Source organism: Pleuronectes platessa, chromosome 22 (assembly GCF_947347685.1).
Source record: "Pleuronectes platessa chromosome 22, fPlePla1.1, whole genome shotgun sequence".
Classification (NCBI taxonomy): domain Eukaryota; kingdom Metazoa; phylum Chordata; class Actinopteri; order Pleuronectiformes; family Pleuronectidae; genus Pleuronectes; species Pleuronectes platessa.
This window is the reverse complement of record NC_070647.1, coordinates 6,340,062-6,356,238: the sequence shown is the minus strand read 5'-3', so window position 1 is coordinate 6,356,238 and position 16,177 is coordinate 6,340,062. Positions and strand designations below refer to the sequence as shown.

Below are 16,177 nucleotides of genomic sequence, written 5' to 3'. Positions count from 1 at the left end.
AAACATGAGAATAGCTTATGATGACTTGTGTCAGCTGAATGTAGGACTCTTCTTTGTGCCCATTAGGAGATGTTCTGTTCTGTTTCCTTGTCTAGGTTTGAATCCCAGCCAGGGGCTTGTCTGTGTGGGCTTTCTTTGGGTACCCCAGCTTTCTCACACAGTTTTAAAGACATGCAGACTGTAGGTGGGGATGTGAGCATGAATTGTTGTTAGTTGGTCTATGGACAGACTAACTAGATCTACCCCACCATTCACCCATTGTCAGGTGGGATTTGCCCAAGCCCCCATGTAACCCTTGATGATAGGATAAGCAGTATAGATGATGGATTGATGTGTCTTTGATGGGGACTGAATTGATTAATGCATAGATGGATGGATGTGTCTTTGATGTGGACTGATTTGATTAATGCATAGATGGATGGATGTGTCTTTGATGTGGACTGGATGGATGGATGTGTCTTTGATGTGGACTGGATGGATGTGTCTTTGATGTGGACTGGATGGATGGGTGTGTCTCTGATGTGGACTGGATGCATGTGTCTTTGATGTGGACTGGATGGATGTTTCTTTGATAAGGAATGGATGGATGTGTCTTTGATGTGGACTGGATGGATGTGTCTTTGATGTGGACTGGATGGATGTGTCTTTGATGTGGACTGGATGGGTGTGTCTTTGATATGGACTGGATGGATGTGTCATTGATAAGGAATGGGTGGATGTGTCTTTGATGTGGACTGGATGGATCTGTCTGATTGGAACAAGGATTTTGGACCATCTCAGCTACACTTACCATTGTTCATTCAGCTATCTACTGTAACTCTTGCAGATAATACACATTTTTTAGATTGAAATAGTCAGGTTTGATAAAAAACATCTGGAAAAGCATCAAGGCAAAGATTCACGTTTGTTCCTGTTCTTTTCATGTTTACACAGTTCATATAAATCTATTTTGCTGATGTGTTTGAAATATAAACTAGCAGATATGAGACAACGATCGCATCAGGTCATATATGTCCTTAGTTCTTAAACTAAAACCCTTATCTTGACTCCTCCACCTGTTGCTTCTGTATTGTCATCGAATGTAAACGCCACCAGATGGACAGAATCCGCTTCTCCTTGTAATTCTCGGCGGGGCCGGTTGGTGTCGCCACTCGCAGCGACTCTCGGGCAGACCGCGAGACATGTGGCTGAGACTTTCTGAAAGCTTCGCTCCGTTTTTAGCCCAAAACACTTCTGCGATAGTGCGAGTGATCGTCGCTTCATAGCGGAGCTCTGGACTCTTAGGAACACTTTACGAGCTGCAAACCAGCCGCAGGTGCACTCACAGGTGAGTAGCGACTCTTGTCACCAGCTAACTGGAGCTATATGCTAGCAAGCTAAAAGCGACGTAGGCAGGTGCTGTTGTTCAAAGCGGCTAGCCAGCTAGCCCCCCTAGCTAACTTCACTGCTGCCGCTAGCCAGGCTAGCTAACTTGTGACCTTCATTGCAATCGCCGTAGCTAATATTAGACGCTTTTACCCGTGTTTGCTGTCGTGCTAACAGCAGCCAGTTAGCTCGCAGGTAGCGTTTCAGCTAGCGATAGCTGCCTGGCTAAGCGACAACAACCGTGTTGACACCGTCGTGTTGGCACTGGTTGATCAAGTTGGTGCTAATTTTACGTCTCCAGTAGCCAGGCCGTGTTTGCCCCTAACAGCAGCAGGCATTCACCGCTTTCTATCTGCAAGCCCAACTCCCCGTTAACCACAACAACCTCCCTCTATTCATAGAAGTTACCATGAGGTGTTCATGTAACCCCAGGCTACACATTGCTGAAGGATTTCGGGTTTGCAAGTGATCCGGGTGTGTTCAATGGGCAGCGGGTAGTTGAGATGACAGTTTGAGCACAAGGACTGGAGACGAATGGCCTGTGTTGACCGGGACTACTTTAAGTGTTTTTGAAGTGAGGGCCGCTGGCTTCCTCTCTCCAGAGCCACCACTCCCAGTCTGTTGTGTCGGTTTCACTTTGGCTAATAACTAGATCGTCACGAACGAGGCGGGAGAAGCAGAGCCTGGATCAGCCATCGCAGGGTTTAAGTGTCAGACACCGGACTCCTGCTGGCTGTGAGCCCTGTGCGGAGGTGTGATGGCGAGCGGGACTTGTGTTACTTCACCGGGACTCGGAGGGGAACAGGCTCGTTCCTGCACATTCAATCCTAAACATCCCAACTGATCTCAGCTCTCACACTTCACACAAGTGTTATCAGTTAAGCGACCTTTAAAGACACTGTTGCCTAATGCAGAGTATTAAATAATAAACTTAAACTTGTAAACTGATTCCAAATTAAGGTTGCATCAACCAACATTTATATATTTCTTATCATCTATCTATGTTTACAGTTTAAATGATAAAGCTCGTACATACTGTAAAAACCCTATCACCACAGCCTGGTCAATAAATCCACAAGGCGAAGATATCAGTTAAAATTAGCTTTTCACAGATATATAGTATCATAAATACATTGTGATAATTCATACAATAATACAAACCACTGTATGGCCAGGATTTAAACCTGTAGCCTATAACCTTCCTGCATTTCCTTCCCTCTATTTTATTTCTGTTCATTCAATACAGTTTAGAACAAGTAATAGTGTAAAGGGTCTATATTTATTTAGATTTAGTTTTGTTTTGATTGAATCACATTACTGTACAGTTTGATCATTCAGACCCATGCATTGAGTTTGTGCACTCACACACTGCATGCACAGCAGGGCTGGACGATACAACAATAACGATATTATCGCGGTATAACTTTTCCTTCGATAGAAAGTGAAGTCATGGTCGATAGAATTTGTTCCAATTTATGTATTGACAGACAACACGAAGAGCCAATGGAAATGAGAATAGCACCTCGCCGAACCAATCATGTGGTTGGAATAGCGTTATAGCCACGTCAGGCTGGGGTGACCCACACAGCACAGAGTGTAGGAGCAGCAGCAGCTCACGAGTTAATGTTTGTGCTCCAGCATGGAGGTTGACGACTGCATCGATACAGTGACAGAGCATAATCGATACATGTTTTCCACTACATTCATTGTTTTAGCGGGTTTCCACCGCTGAATTATTATAACCCTGCTGCTTCAGGATCAGGACAGACGCTGAATAAAGGTCCGGTCGTCCTGTGTCGGAGTCTCTGTCGGAGTCGGTTTCCTCCTGACTCCCCCCTCTGACCTGCGCTACACTTTAACAATGAACACAATCCCTGATCACAAGTTATTAGGACGTGTATTGTAGAGTACTGGCGTTAACTTTGTTTGTTTGATTCACTCGAGGAATTACATGCGCTTTACTTCAGAAAAATTGTCAATGTTGTTAGTTTGTCCACCAGTGAAGAATACGGTGTTTATTTGTCATGTTTTTTTTGTTTTTTTTTAAATCAATGTGATGATTATGGATTTTTAAAATATCAATATTGAATTATTGTTGTCCTTATTTGCCTCACAACATCTTAGACACGGGTTATTGTGATATGAGTCGCAATTTCGGTGTCAAATTTAGGATATCATTTTGGCTGAGAAAACGCACTGAACGATACTCTATAGATGTATCATAACATGCTTGTTTATAAAATCGCACCACTGTGATTTGTGGACCTCGGAATTTCTGTACAAACCACAATGCTTTATTTATGACACAATTTATAGCTCCAGTTCACTTTGTGATAAGTGATGTGCTTAGTGTACACCTCACATTTAGTTAGCTTCTGGTTGCATGACTGAACAGGAGACGGTTTCTCTGTGCAGTTTCTGTTCTTTGACAGAGTCCTGCTGAGCTCATGATTTGCATTGAAAGCAATCGATGCAAATGCTGTGAAGCGTTTCTGAATATGAGAAGGCTACCGAGGACGTTAACAACTTTTTTATTGTCAGAACCACACATATCAAAATCACAAGTGGGCCATGCTGACCAGTCTCAGTTCTTGTGGTCTCCATGTGGTATCTTTGTAGCCACGATATGAAGTAAAACAAATTAAGGTTGTGCACATGAGCCAGGGCTGCGGCGTAGCTAGGATGACTCTGTAGACTCTGTGACGGCTCCTCTTAACGTAGCACTTTAAACCCAGCATGAGTGGCATATTACTGGAGGGAGGCATGAGGTCAGAGTTTGGGGCTCCCCTCTGCTCTTAAGAAACAGGACTGACTTTGAAGGTAAACTGCAAATAATATTATTAACAATGTCATTTTAACAGTCATCAAGTGAAACTGAATATTGGATCTTGCCAGATGTAATCCATTAATGGATATAGGGCTGCACGATATATCAAATTCATCTTCATCGTGATATCAACATGAGCGATATAGGTATTGCAAAAGACAGGTTGAACTGTGATAACTGGTGTTCCACGTCAAATCGAATCAAATTGCATTTGTTTAGCCCAGCTCAACGGACATCACTGACTCACAACAGTCTAAAAGATGAGGCCAAGATTGTCGCCTAAATATCAACACTGATTATCACATAATCTGTACTTTTCTTAATTAAATCTGTCTTCAGAGCAGTACACGCATTCATCAGCTCTCCCGCTTGATCTCTTCCCCTCTCTCGCCCTCGCGTTCTCACACACACATACACACACACACATACACACACAAATTGTCTGATCGGACACACGTGTCAACTCAGACTGGGTAGAAACAACAGACTTTGTAAGCGTGGTCAATGTATGTAGAGCCGGAGGAGATGGCGGCACGCTGGGTTTGACGCAGATGGCACAGTGCACAGCGCGGATGACGTAGACACAGAGAGGAGCAGTAAATTACTGTCAGAGTTGCAAAAAGCTGTAAAAAAAATAACTTGTCTCGGCCCAAAGATGTATGAAAAGACCCTAAATGAACACTGTATGTGGATTAGTGGAGCTGTGCATGGCTCCCTGGTGTCTGCCCCGGACTTGGTGGCACTGTGGCCAGGCTGAGGAGCTGTCCGTGGTCCCTGTCCGTGATCCCTGCGTCCCTAGCCAGGTGGAATTATTTCAATAAAACCATGGAAATAATGCATATAGCATTTAGCTTATAGCATTTTTTGTCAGTGCCTCTATAGACCACTTGCTGTATGGAGTCTATGTAAGCAGTTGTGTTTAATCAAATACTCAGGAGTAGGTGCGAGCCAAATCCGAAACACTTAAACGTTAGAGAGCAGGCAGCAAGTGAACATTGTGTGTGCTCATCTCTTTTTGTGCACGTCTAGCAGCTCGCTATGTTGTGTCCCGAGCATGAAACTAAGATTGTTGTCGTTATGACGATGCGTTGTGAACACCAACTGTCGAGCCTCAATTCAACAAGTCCTGCTTTAGAGGTGGTGCGACTGTACAAGTCACTGAAAAGACAACGCTGACACTGATGAAGATGCTTTATGAAGAAACAGTAGCTGCTCTCTTGTTAAAAGCTTGTACAATTGTCAGGTCCTCCTCGTCTCATCACACACTCCCACATGTTTACGTTTGCTAGCTTACAGCTAACACACACACTCAGAACTTGGACTGTTTGAGGAAAATGAGCACGAGCAGTCCAGCTGCCTCTGTGAGGCTGAAAGTTATTTCTGATATGTGGGAATGTGGCACAGAAATCAGGGTTTTGCAGAAACTGCTGGTGTTGGAGCTGGAGGGTTAATAAATACCGTTCAAACCTAACTTTTCCTGCTGCTTAGTTCAGAGTGGGGTCACATTGGGATGAGGATAATCAAGGTTACGTCTCCCCTTTCACATTGGTCAGCTGTTAATAGTGTGAGGACGTTTGAATTGGCTCTGAAACCTGGTATTAAAGTGGCGTCGGGGCTAAATGGTGTAGACTGTATGATCGATTCGCTCAGATGTTATCTGTGCTGCCCAAAAGAAATGAAGAGAAGATATTTCTTATTCATTGCTGCTACATAAGTTCTCTTTCCCATCTTTTAGCCTTTCCACACAATAAGTAGCAGTGCGTGCTCTTCCCAAACAATTCAACCTCAGTTTATCAGGCCACAAAACCTTTGGTCCGTTATCTTTTGCTCTTTTGAATTCGTCTTTGGCAAACATTCAACATACAATTATGTTTTCTTTTTTTCTTCTGTACAGCACTGATGTATGTATGGTAGACTCAGAAACAGTGATGTCATGATTTTTCCCTTTGGTTGCCTGGACTTTGCTCATTGGATGATACTGAGCATCGATCCAATACCAGTGCTGTTTAAAACTTTAAAATGTTGTAACAGCTCGATGCTACTAACCCTGTGTAGAAGTGATTGCAGCTGATTGCTGTCATTGTTGTATGGCCTATTGTGTTATTGGCAACACTAATGCCACCCCTCGAAACCGAGATCATGCATTCGACACACATCGCCGTTTCACTTGTCGGAGCTTCCAGTGTGAAATAATCCAAAATTGCTGAAGTGAGCTACCTCTGGCTAAGGCTACACTCCCGGAGATCATTTCTTCTTCACCACTCGAATAACACTACTCGTCAGTGGCAGTACAGCCCAACTGCTGTTTTGGTGCAGAGAAGAAGTGATTTATGGGAAAAGAAAGTTTAATGGGAGGAAAACTAATAAACTTAGGTACATAGATTCGCGTACTTGCCAATGCTCAACCCGGCACTATCAGCAGTTGAGGCATTTCTAATGGTACCATTGTTAATGTTAATCAGCTCTAGTGATTGTAGTCTGCAGCTTTTACGCTGGGGTTGTATTTACTATATAAGGCCACTGATTGCTCTGCTTTCTGCCTTTGATCCATCTAAGCAGGACACCCAGTTGTAGGGAGAGAAGCCACACAACAAATTAATCTCCATTTATAGTCAGTTTTTAAACCGTGGACAGATGAGGATCTAAACTCATTTCAGATCACTTTGGACTTTTGCAGTATTGTTTGTGTGTTTTGCTGATGTGATAATGCATCTAATTCTGATATGCAACTGAACTCCTCTTTTTGTATCTATACTTTCTGCTTAATTTCTTAATTTTCTCTCCTTCTCTCTGCGTTGTAGGCGTGAGCAGGACAGCTCAGGACCGGACATGACTGGAGCCGGAAGCAGTGAGTAATATTTTGGGCTCCTGTTGTTTGAAGTATCATCCTATAAATTTCCCATCTGATTCAGTGTCTCCTCCCCTGTATTTTTAGGCGGCCAGGGTCCGCCTGATTGGACGGATCCTGAGGAGGCAGAGAGGTGTCCTATCTGCCTGGGTGTCCTGGCCGGAGGCGAGCTCGCCATGCCCGACAGCTGCTGCCACGTCTTCTGCCTCAGGTGCCTCCTCACATGGGCAGAGGTAAAGAAGCTGTACAGTAGTCGTGAGCTGAATACTGACCAAAAAGCATAATTGTAATGGGTGGGATTTTGTTCCCACCACTGTTTATTAGAATCAAACACACGTCATTGGCTTTTTAAATTGTCATAGTGTGGAATTTGTACAATACAGAAGCAGGCATCAGCTCGTTTGTGAAATGTAATTTTTTGTTCAGCTCAAAATCATTTATTTTTTAAGCAGTGTGCAATCTTATTTTAAGATTTGGATGTGTTTTACTTTAAAGTTGCAGATGGCTCCTTCCTGTCCGGTGGACAGAAGACCTTTCACTAATGTTTACAGATGGGACGGGAATCTGAGCTGTGTGCAGGTCAGTCTGATTCATACCTGCATTTTCTCTGTCATAGCTTAAGATACCAGGGTTGCTGGTCTTTAAAGAAGATATCCCCTGGCCTGTTTTCAGCAGGAAATGCTCTCACTGACTCCCACTTGTCCTCTGCCTCTGTGGACAGAATGTCTTTGCATAAAGCTTTTTGTTTGTCAGCCGACTAAATCGCACGTGGTAGCGTTTTGAACAACTTAAAAACTGCAAATTATATGGTTTTGATGCAGTTACTTGTCAATTACCATTCATTGTGTCTCTGTGCTCCAGCCATGCCAACCGTCATTTAAACACAGAGCTTTGAATATCCATTGTTTCCAGCTATTTTACATTTTAGCCCTAAAATACAATCTTCTTCTGTCCTTGCTGTTTAAAGGTTCCTGTAAGGAAGAGAACAACTCCACTTGAAGCTGAAATTTGCTGCTGTAGAAACCCTGAACAAAAAGACTGTCTCAAGTGAGTATCAGCTTTTTTAAAATAGAATCATAAGGTGTAATAGTCCCTTTTTTAAGCCGTTGAAATTGGGGAAATCTGATGTTGTAGATCTTTCTCTCTTGTTTTTAGGATTGATTTAGATTGATTTTTAAGCAGTTTAGTTTGGAAACCAGTTCCTGAACAATGTAGGTGTTGTTTTGTTTTCAGAAGTAAACCTGCAAGAAGATTGAGACGGCAAAAGGCAGAGAGGACAGCAGATGCCATAACAAAAGGACTTGTGAGGAAATGTATGTCAAAACCCTTCTTCCTACATTTACATATCTGTCCTACTCATATTTCTTCAGCAAGATCTAACTGTCTGTAAATGTCTGTTCCAGGTAACGATGAAGACCCCTCGTCTCTGAGCAGAAAAAAGGTACGTTCTTATTTTGGTCCTTTTTGATTGTCTTATATGCACATTGCTTGACTTTTACTTGAATGTAAATGTTTGTATTTTCTCTAGGTGCGAGGAACAGAGTGCTGCACTTGGTCACCCTCTCCCTGTGTCTCATTAACCACCACATCAGCACAGGACATGTAAGCTGCACTTCCCTGAATGAATGTATTATTATATTATGTAATATATATTGTGATAAATTATGACAAGAACAGTAATGCTGTGTGTGTTTGGACTAAGGTCCTGTAGTGGGGTCAATAGGTCAGGAGAACAGTGCGTTTTAAGCAGGCCCCCTGCTGGAATACAAGCCACATTGCCTGCAATGGTCTATTTGCAATTTGAATTCCAATCAGTTAGTCTTACCTTGAAATTGAAATGATCATATAACCGAAGTTGATAAACACAGTGTAAAGCTCATGTTCAAAACTTGTCCAGCATCAACCACAGTGAGTAATGACATCCCACACAAAGGTGCACTGTGTACATAACATAAATATGAATTTATCTTAGATTGGAAAAGAGTCTCTTGTTGACCGGCGCAGAGTAATACGCCTGGATGCAGTGGCGCTGCTGAGAAATACTGAACCATTATGATTTGGTTGAAACAGTCCATCATTAACCAAAGTCAGCAAGTCTCCAAGATGCAGGAGCAGCAAGCGCTGCATTTGTTGTGTGTTTTACAAACATGGCAGAAGGAGTGGCAGGCGGGGGGGGGGGGGGGGGGGGGGGGGCTGTAACAGCAGGAGAACTGTTAGTGATCTTTGGACATAGCTTGCAAATGCTAACATCCACTGTCACAACATTGCATGCGTTTAACAAACACTGATATCGTGTCCCGACTCTGACATTTGGGGATCACGTCTTCACTTAACCTCACAAGATGTCGACCTTCGAAGAATATGAAAATACTAGAATTTTTATTGATAGTATATCTTATAGCATTTTAAAACATAGTGACATTTCTATAGCTTGTGTGTCAGTAAGTTTGAAATTTACAGCACATTTCAACAAACATCTGAAGTACTTCATAAAAACAACTAACTTCCTGTCTTGTTCCTGCAGTGCAGAGCCTGTATGGGTGACAGAGGAGATACCTTATGATGCTGGTTTCACACCGTGCAAATCCCAAGTGCAAGACTGTCCGTGGCTGTCTCCTGCTGCTCCCATCCCTGTTAATGGCACCTCAAGGTAATGAAATCTCACCTGAACACTAGCAGGGCACATCATCTCTCTTTAGAGCTGCAGAAAACACTATACAGCTGTAAAGGGGACTGCTCACACAAAGTCCAAGCAGGTTGGAAGCAGTTTTCTCTTTAATGTCCAGAGCAGAATAACTTCAGTTGGAGTTTTGTGGCAGAAATATAGAAGCAAGAAAATAAGTCTCTGTCCTGCTTTTCCACTGTCCAGTTATTCAAATATTTGACAATAAGTCACACAACCACAGAGAAAAGCTGATTCCTTGGTTCAGTACAGAGAAGCACGTTTTATTCACATACTTTGAGACCGACATTTTACTCATTGCTGTGATTAGTAATTAGCATCAGGACTTTGGAGGCACGGTATCAGCTCAATAATGAAGGGATGATAATAAAATAATAGGACATTCTGAAACAATATCAAAGGCTAAGTTTACATTTATTCAGCCACAGATGGAAAGTCTGGCACTACCTTTACCCTCGTCTCTGTTCTACAGGCGGAGTTTCCATCCCGCAAGTTGGAACCACAGCCCATTTCCATTTGGACTCTGCTCATCTCCCTTGACCTCCAGCTCACTGTTCAGCCCCGGACATTTTGGTGAGTCACATTGGACACATTGTGAATATCATTGGAGTTTACTGTTTTAAATGTTACCAATAGATTTTAAGATTGTTTGAATGATCATTGGAGAGGTTTGGGGGTCATTTTAAAAGTTAGATACTTTCATACTGAAAAGCTTTAATTTTTTTGCCAATTTAACCTTAATTTTTATCGGAATGTCCGATTTATTTATATAGCATTTTAAAATACAAACATTACACAGGAAAACAATACAGGTATAGATAGAAGAAAGTAAAAACAGCGTGAGAGAAAGATGGAGTAAAGGACTAGCGAGAAAACATTCTAATGTGAATGTAAAAAGTTCAAAAGAGAGACATTAGCAGTTAAAAACAAGATTACTAAGGTAGTTCACTGTGTAAAGACAGAGAGGAAACAAGGAGAGAGAGAAGGGGGGGCTATGACATGCAGCAAAGTCCACAGCTGGAATTTAACCGTGGATGCTGTGGTTACATGGCATGCACTCTGTCCAATTGGCCACCGAAGCACTCCCACACTTTTACACACCCCATATGTGTGCATACTTCGTTTTGAGAAATGTATCATACAGGGGTAACCTCTGAGATTTATCGTTGAAGCATATGGAATTATTTAAATAGTTCAATTGCGAAAGGTTGCGACTAACGGGACCAGGTTATTTCTTCAGACGTTATAATGCAGTGCTAGATGCGGAAATATTTCAACTAACCTTGTTGCCGTTTGTGTTTTTGAACCAAACCTGGTCTGCCAAAGCTGGACCCAATAATGATTGCATTAGTAAACTTATACGGCTATATCTGCAGAAGATATTTAAAGATGTCCTTATCTAGTGCTTTTAAATAGCTACTGTAGATTATTGACCTCAGCACACTTCATACATGAGCTGCTTGATTCAATATAATTTGGCCAGCTTAAATTATTGATATGACATGTATGAAAGATGCATTTGGGAGTTTCACCTCCTGAAGTTGACATGAAAAGATCAGCCAGAGAGAAGATGGATCACTTTGTTGGAGTTGAGTCACCATCAAGCTACATTACCATTTAATTAGCAATAGCTGACATAAGCGATTCAAACTGATTTTGCAAAAGTGCCAGTCAGCATCAGCTAAAAAAGGGAATCTGAATGTGTGTACATGGCTCTTATTTGCCAGTGAAAAGGGTTCTTGATCATTTAACTTCTTTCCCACAGTGTTTGAGGGTGTTGTCTGCGCCATCACATGTCCCAAAGGAGGAGAGAAGAGAGGCAGCCGAGCCTCAACCTCCAAAGCGCCCACCAAAGAGACCGAGTCTCTACCGACCAGACGATCCGGACGCAACAGTAAAACCCAGGAAGAGACTCCAGCGACTGACCCGTCATCGCCGCCTCAGTCCAGTTCATCAGACTCTGACTCGTCTAACAACCACCAGGCTGCCAAGCCGGCCAAAACTTCTCAGGCACCAGCCAAGAGGAAGGCGACAAACCGAAAGGCCAGCGGCAAGCGGAAAGCCGCGGCAAGAAAAAAGCGCTCTCCCGAACCCATTAGCAGTCTGGCCGCTAGTGATGAGGAAGAAGAGGCTGACGGAGTTGACAACAAGGAGAAGGAGGAGGAAGAAGAAGAAGGCGAAAAAAGTGATGAAGAGCAGGATACAAAAATATCAGAGCAGCAGCAGCACTCTGATACCGAAGGGAGCCTCAGTGCAGACCAGGACGGTGTCAACTCTGCTGGCGTACGTGCAGATTCTCTGAGTAACGATGTGGCAGAGGACAGTGATGACACTCAGGAACCACCTCATGAACAAGAACAAGAAGAAAAAGAAGAGAAGCCAGATGAGGTCGATGATGAGCCGTATTTTCCCCCTGACTTGGCTGCTCACAGCCCCAGTTCATGCTCCGAGGGCGACGAGAGCAAAAAGGAGGAGGAAGAGCCGCCCAGCCCAGCTTCCTCTGGAGACAAGGACTATGAGAAGACTCCTTCACCCTCTGACTCTCACAACGCTCTGCTGGAAGACCTGACGTCTCCGTGCGCCGATGAGCAAACAGAGCAGGATGATGAAATGGAGATTTCAGAGTCCGAAGAAGCCAAGGATAAGAAGGCTGAATCGTTGGAGAACTTGTCAGAACCTGGCTCGCCCCCTGCTGGAGACTCAGAGGAAAATGTAGCTGATCTAGAAACGAAAGCTTCTGAGGACACTGAATCTAAAAAGCTTGTTTCAGAAAAGCAGTCAGCCGGTGACAGTTCTGAGGAAGAAACCAAGGATGACGGTCCATCCAAGGATGATACTAATGTCATCCCCATGGACTGTAGTTCACCCATGAGTGACCACGGTAACGGTGCCCTTTTGGATCCGCCGAAGGAGAGTGCTGACCCAGCTGCTGCGGGACCCCCTCCTCCTGAAAGCCAAGTCACCGAGGGTGAGATCCAAAAGGACCAAGAGGAGCGGGAAAAGAGCCCAGAGAGGAAGAACGGCAAGCAGCGGCGCTCTCGCTTCCACTCCTCGACCTCCACCTGGTCACCTAAAAGGGAGTCCAAACGGGAATCCTCCAGGCGCTCGCGCTCACGGTCCAGAGAGCGGGATGGCAGCCCGCCTTCCAGCCACTCGTCCCGGGCTCGCAGCAGAGAAAGAGAAAGGGACCGGGATGGCGAGAGAGACCATTCTAGGAGGGAGCGTAGCCATGAGAGGAGGAGACGGCGATCGAGGAGTCGCTCTAAATCCAGGTCCCGCTCTCGGTCCAGGTCTCGATCCAGAACAAGGACCCACAGACGAGGGAGTCCCGAATGGCCCAACTCCAGAGAACAGTCTCCACAGAAGAAGGAGCGCAAGGGCGGATGGAGGTCAGGGCAGAGTGGTGGGTCAGGTAGCGAGGGACGCAGGTATCAAGGAGGCGCTGGCCGCTTAGAAAACGGTGTGCCCGCTGAAGGTTCCCCTGAACGCCAGAGCTGGTCAGATAATCCTGACTGGGTTACAGAAAAGGCTCGCGAGGACGCTGAGAACAGGAGCCGGCAAATTGGTCCACGCAACAGTGACGGGAACAGAGGGGATTCACGAGGCAGGGGGGGCCGGGGAGGGTTTGAACGGGGGCGAGGTGCAGGGCGAGGCGGTGGCAACCGTAGCTTTCACAATCAGGAGGAATCGGGCGATAGCCGCTGGCCCAGAAACAACTTCTCAGGTACAGGCGGCAATTCAGGGAATGATGCATACAGCCGCTTCAACGAAAACCGCGGCGGTGGCCGGAGGAAAGACATGGATCCAAACGACTCCATGGCCGATCGGTCGGGATGGTCATCAGCATCCAGCTGGGCTGTCAGGAGATCGCTTCCTGCCGACGTCCAGGACTATTACTCGAAGAGGGAGAGGGGAGGAGCAGGAGGCTGGAACAGATCAGAGGAGGAGCAGCCAGCAGCAGCAGCAGCAGGTGAGGCCTCCTCAGTCTTTGCTTGGTTATTACTCCCAAAACACTAAATCACAACCTGTAACTGCTCGAGAAAACTTTTCCAAAAGCAGGCCATGAATCAGCCAACTCTCCTTCTAAAATAGAAGCAGAAGTCATGTCTTTGATGCTCGGAAAGGAAGATAATTTTAGTGCTTTGATGTTTTGGATTTATTCCTTGAAAATCTCTCTTGTATTACTCGCTAAGCATCTGTATGATTTTACCGATATACATAAACAGTAGTGTAAAACGGCTTCCAAATCTGCGTGTTATATCTTTTATACAACAGTTTTCATTTCATCTCCTTTGCTCCCCAGATCTCTCTAAAAGCGATCCTACTGCCCCGGCTGTCCCAGGTAACGCACCGGTGCCGGTGATGAACGCGATGCCTCAGCTGAATGTTCTCCACCATCCCTACCCCGTGCAGGGGCAGCGAGGAGCCCTGCCTGTCAGCTTGCAGCCGGCGGCATCATACGGCATGCCCCCTCAGGTCCCCCTGCACCTCCACCCTGCAGTGCCGCTGCTTCAGGTGCCCGCTGTTGGCGCTCAGGGCCTCCCGCCTCCCCCTCCGCCGCCTCCACCCATGCAGCACGGCAGCCAGATGGCAGCAGCTCAGCCGGATGGCCACATGACTCAGGTATGTGAAACTGGGATACAGGCGGGAAGGGATTAAGTTTTACATCCTGCATTTCTATTAGCATTAAAACTAGCTTCAATACGCGAATAAGATACATGTGTGCTGTTCTAATCCAGGCTCTATTCAAATGTATTGTCATTTCCTGGGTTGCCTTAGATGTCGAGTTCCATGATGGGTTATGGGAAACCTGCCCTGCTTCCCACCCCTACCAAAGCTGGTGGCGCAGTGACCCAGATGCACTCAGCACAGAGCCAGATGTTCCCATCCTCTACCACTCAGTACGGCCATAACAAGGCTCACGCCGACAGCTCCAAAAAGGAAAAGGTGCGTTTCAGCCGCCTGTCTGCCCGCCTCTCCATGAGAGTGTTCTCTTTCCATTTGTTTGTCTCCAATCATCCTGTGGTCCTCTTCAGAAACAGCAGATCCAGGAGAGAGCTGTGAATGAAGTGAAGAACGCCATGAAACCTTATTACCAAAAGAAGGAAGTCACTAAGGATGAGTACAAGGAGATTGTCCGCAAAGCAGTAGAGAAGGTAGACGCTTCACTCTTGAAATTGTAAAATGTATCAAACTTTAATCAATATACATTTTTTAACCTCGCCGGAAGTTAATATCTGATATTAGGTCAAAACACAGTTTATTTGACATTTGGCTGTGGTCTCCTTCTTCTTCAGGTGTGTCACAGCAAGAGCGGTGAGGTGAACTCCAGCAAGGTGGCCAACCTGGTGAAGGCCTACGTGGACAAATACAAACACGCCCGCAAGAAATGAATCTGTAGCGTGCTGTTGGCGCGGCGATGCCCCTCGCCGACCCATTCAGCTGCTCAAGTGCAATTTCCTCAAGCTGGAATTTGGCCTCCAATCTGAGAGAGGACGGCGTGTCAGCATTTTCATTTTTTTGGATATCTGTACCTTTTATTGAATGAAGATTTTTTTCTATAGATTTTCATATTTTGTTAGAAAAAGAATGACCCAATCAGAAATTGTAATGCAAGAGCCCTTTATTTTGCATAGATCGTGTGACTTGGGAACTACTGTAAGGAGCGCGGGGTGGCGTGGGGCGGGTCGGGGAAGAGGGACGCTCGATACTGAAGATGCATCGCTCAGTGAACAACATTAGATCATGTAGAGGAGAGCCTCTCCCAGGGTGCCGGCTGGTACGATCAACGTCTCCTCCGAGGACTCCTGATCACATAGCTTATTGATTCTTGTCAATGTTCTTTTTTAAATATGATACAATATTTCAGAGGAAAGCCTAGTTTAAAAAAAAGTGCATTGCCTTTATTAATCTCTGTGCTGCCCCAGTGACGGGCACGAATCTGATGAGTGTGATTGTAATCAGGGCCCTGATTGGTCGATGAGCGGGACGGCCAATCAGCAGCGAGTGTTCAATGGAAGGTGCAGGTCCCGGAGGGGGGGCGACCCAGGTCAGACTGACCCCCGCACCCTGCCTGAATGTGTAATAACTGTCAATGCCAGAACATGAACTGTGCAAAGTATCCAGAGAGTAGTGAAATAAATCAGCTGCTTCCTGATGCCCCGTGTGTTTGTCACCAACGCCTCCGTACCACCGGAGGGCGCATCCTCATTTTTGTATCCGTCTTTGAGCCGCAGCGTTTGCATCTGGTGAACTGCATTTCCCAACAATCACCTCTCAAACAACTACTGCTGTGATGTGTGTATTTCGCTTTTGTTTTCTGCACAGGGTTTGTCTCTGTGCCCGTTAAAACCACCACGACTCCCTAAATCATCAAAGGAAACAACTACCAGACAGGAAGTGAACAGCTTCCATGAAATAGATTTACAGTGTCAGAGCACTGCTACAGTACAGA

General features: G+C 45.2%; 1 protein-coding gene across 1 annotated transcript; it reads left to right on the top strand.

The window, feature by feature from the left end:
• Positions 1-1,162: 1,162 nt before the first annotated feature.
• Positions 1,163-15,880, top strand: scaf11 (SR-related CTD-associated factor 11). Its single transcript, XM_053415067.1, has 15 exons — positions 1,163-1,327; positions 6,994-7,040; positions 7,128-7,273; positions 7,536-7,619; positions 8,008-8,087; positions 8,274-8,353; positions 8,444-8,481; positions 8,569-8,642; positions 9,565-9,690; positions 10,196-10,296; positions 11,489-13,693; positions 14,027-14,346; positions 14,503-14,670; positions 14,760-14,879; positions 15,021-15,880. Exons 2-15 carry the CDS (start codon positions 7,022-7,024, stop codon positions 15,114-15,116), a joined length of 3,657 nt encoding a protein of 1,218 aa, XP_053271042.1. The 5' UTR covers positions 1,163-1,327; positions 6,994-7,021; the 3' UTR covers positions 15,117-15,880.
• Positions 15,881-16,177: the final 297 nt, after the last annotated feature.

Bases quoted from the DNA above. Each gene is read 5' to 3' on its own strand.
- scaf11 (XM_053415067.1), top strand. The intron at 8,643-9,564 runs GTAAGCTGCACT...TTGTTCCTGCAG, and splicing joins ACCACATCAGCACAGGACAT to TGCAGAGCCTGTATGGGTGA. The intron at 14,880-15,020 runs GTAGACGCTTCA...CTTCTTCTTCAG, and splicing joins TCCGCAAAGCAGTAGAGAAG to GTGTGTCACAGCAAGAGCGG.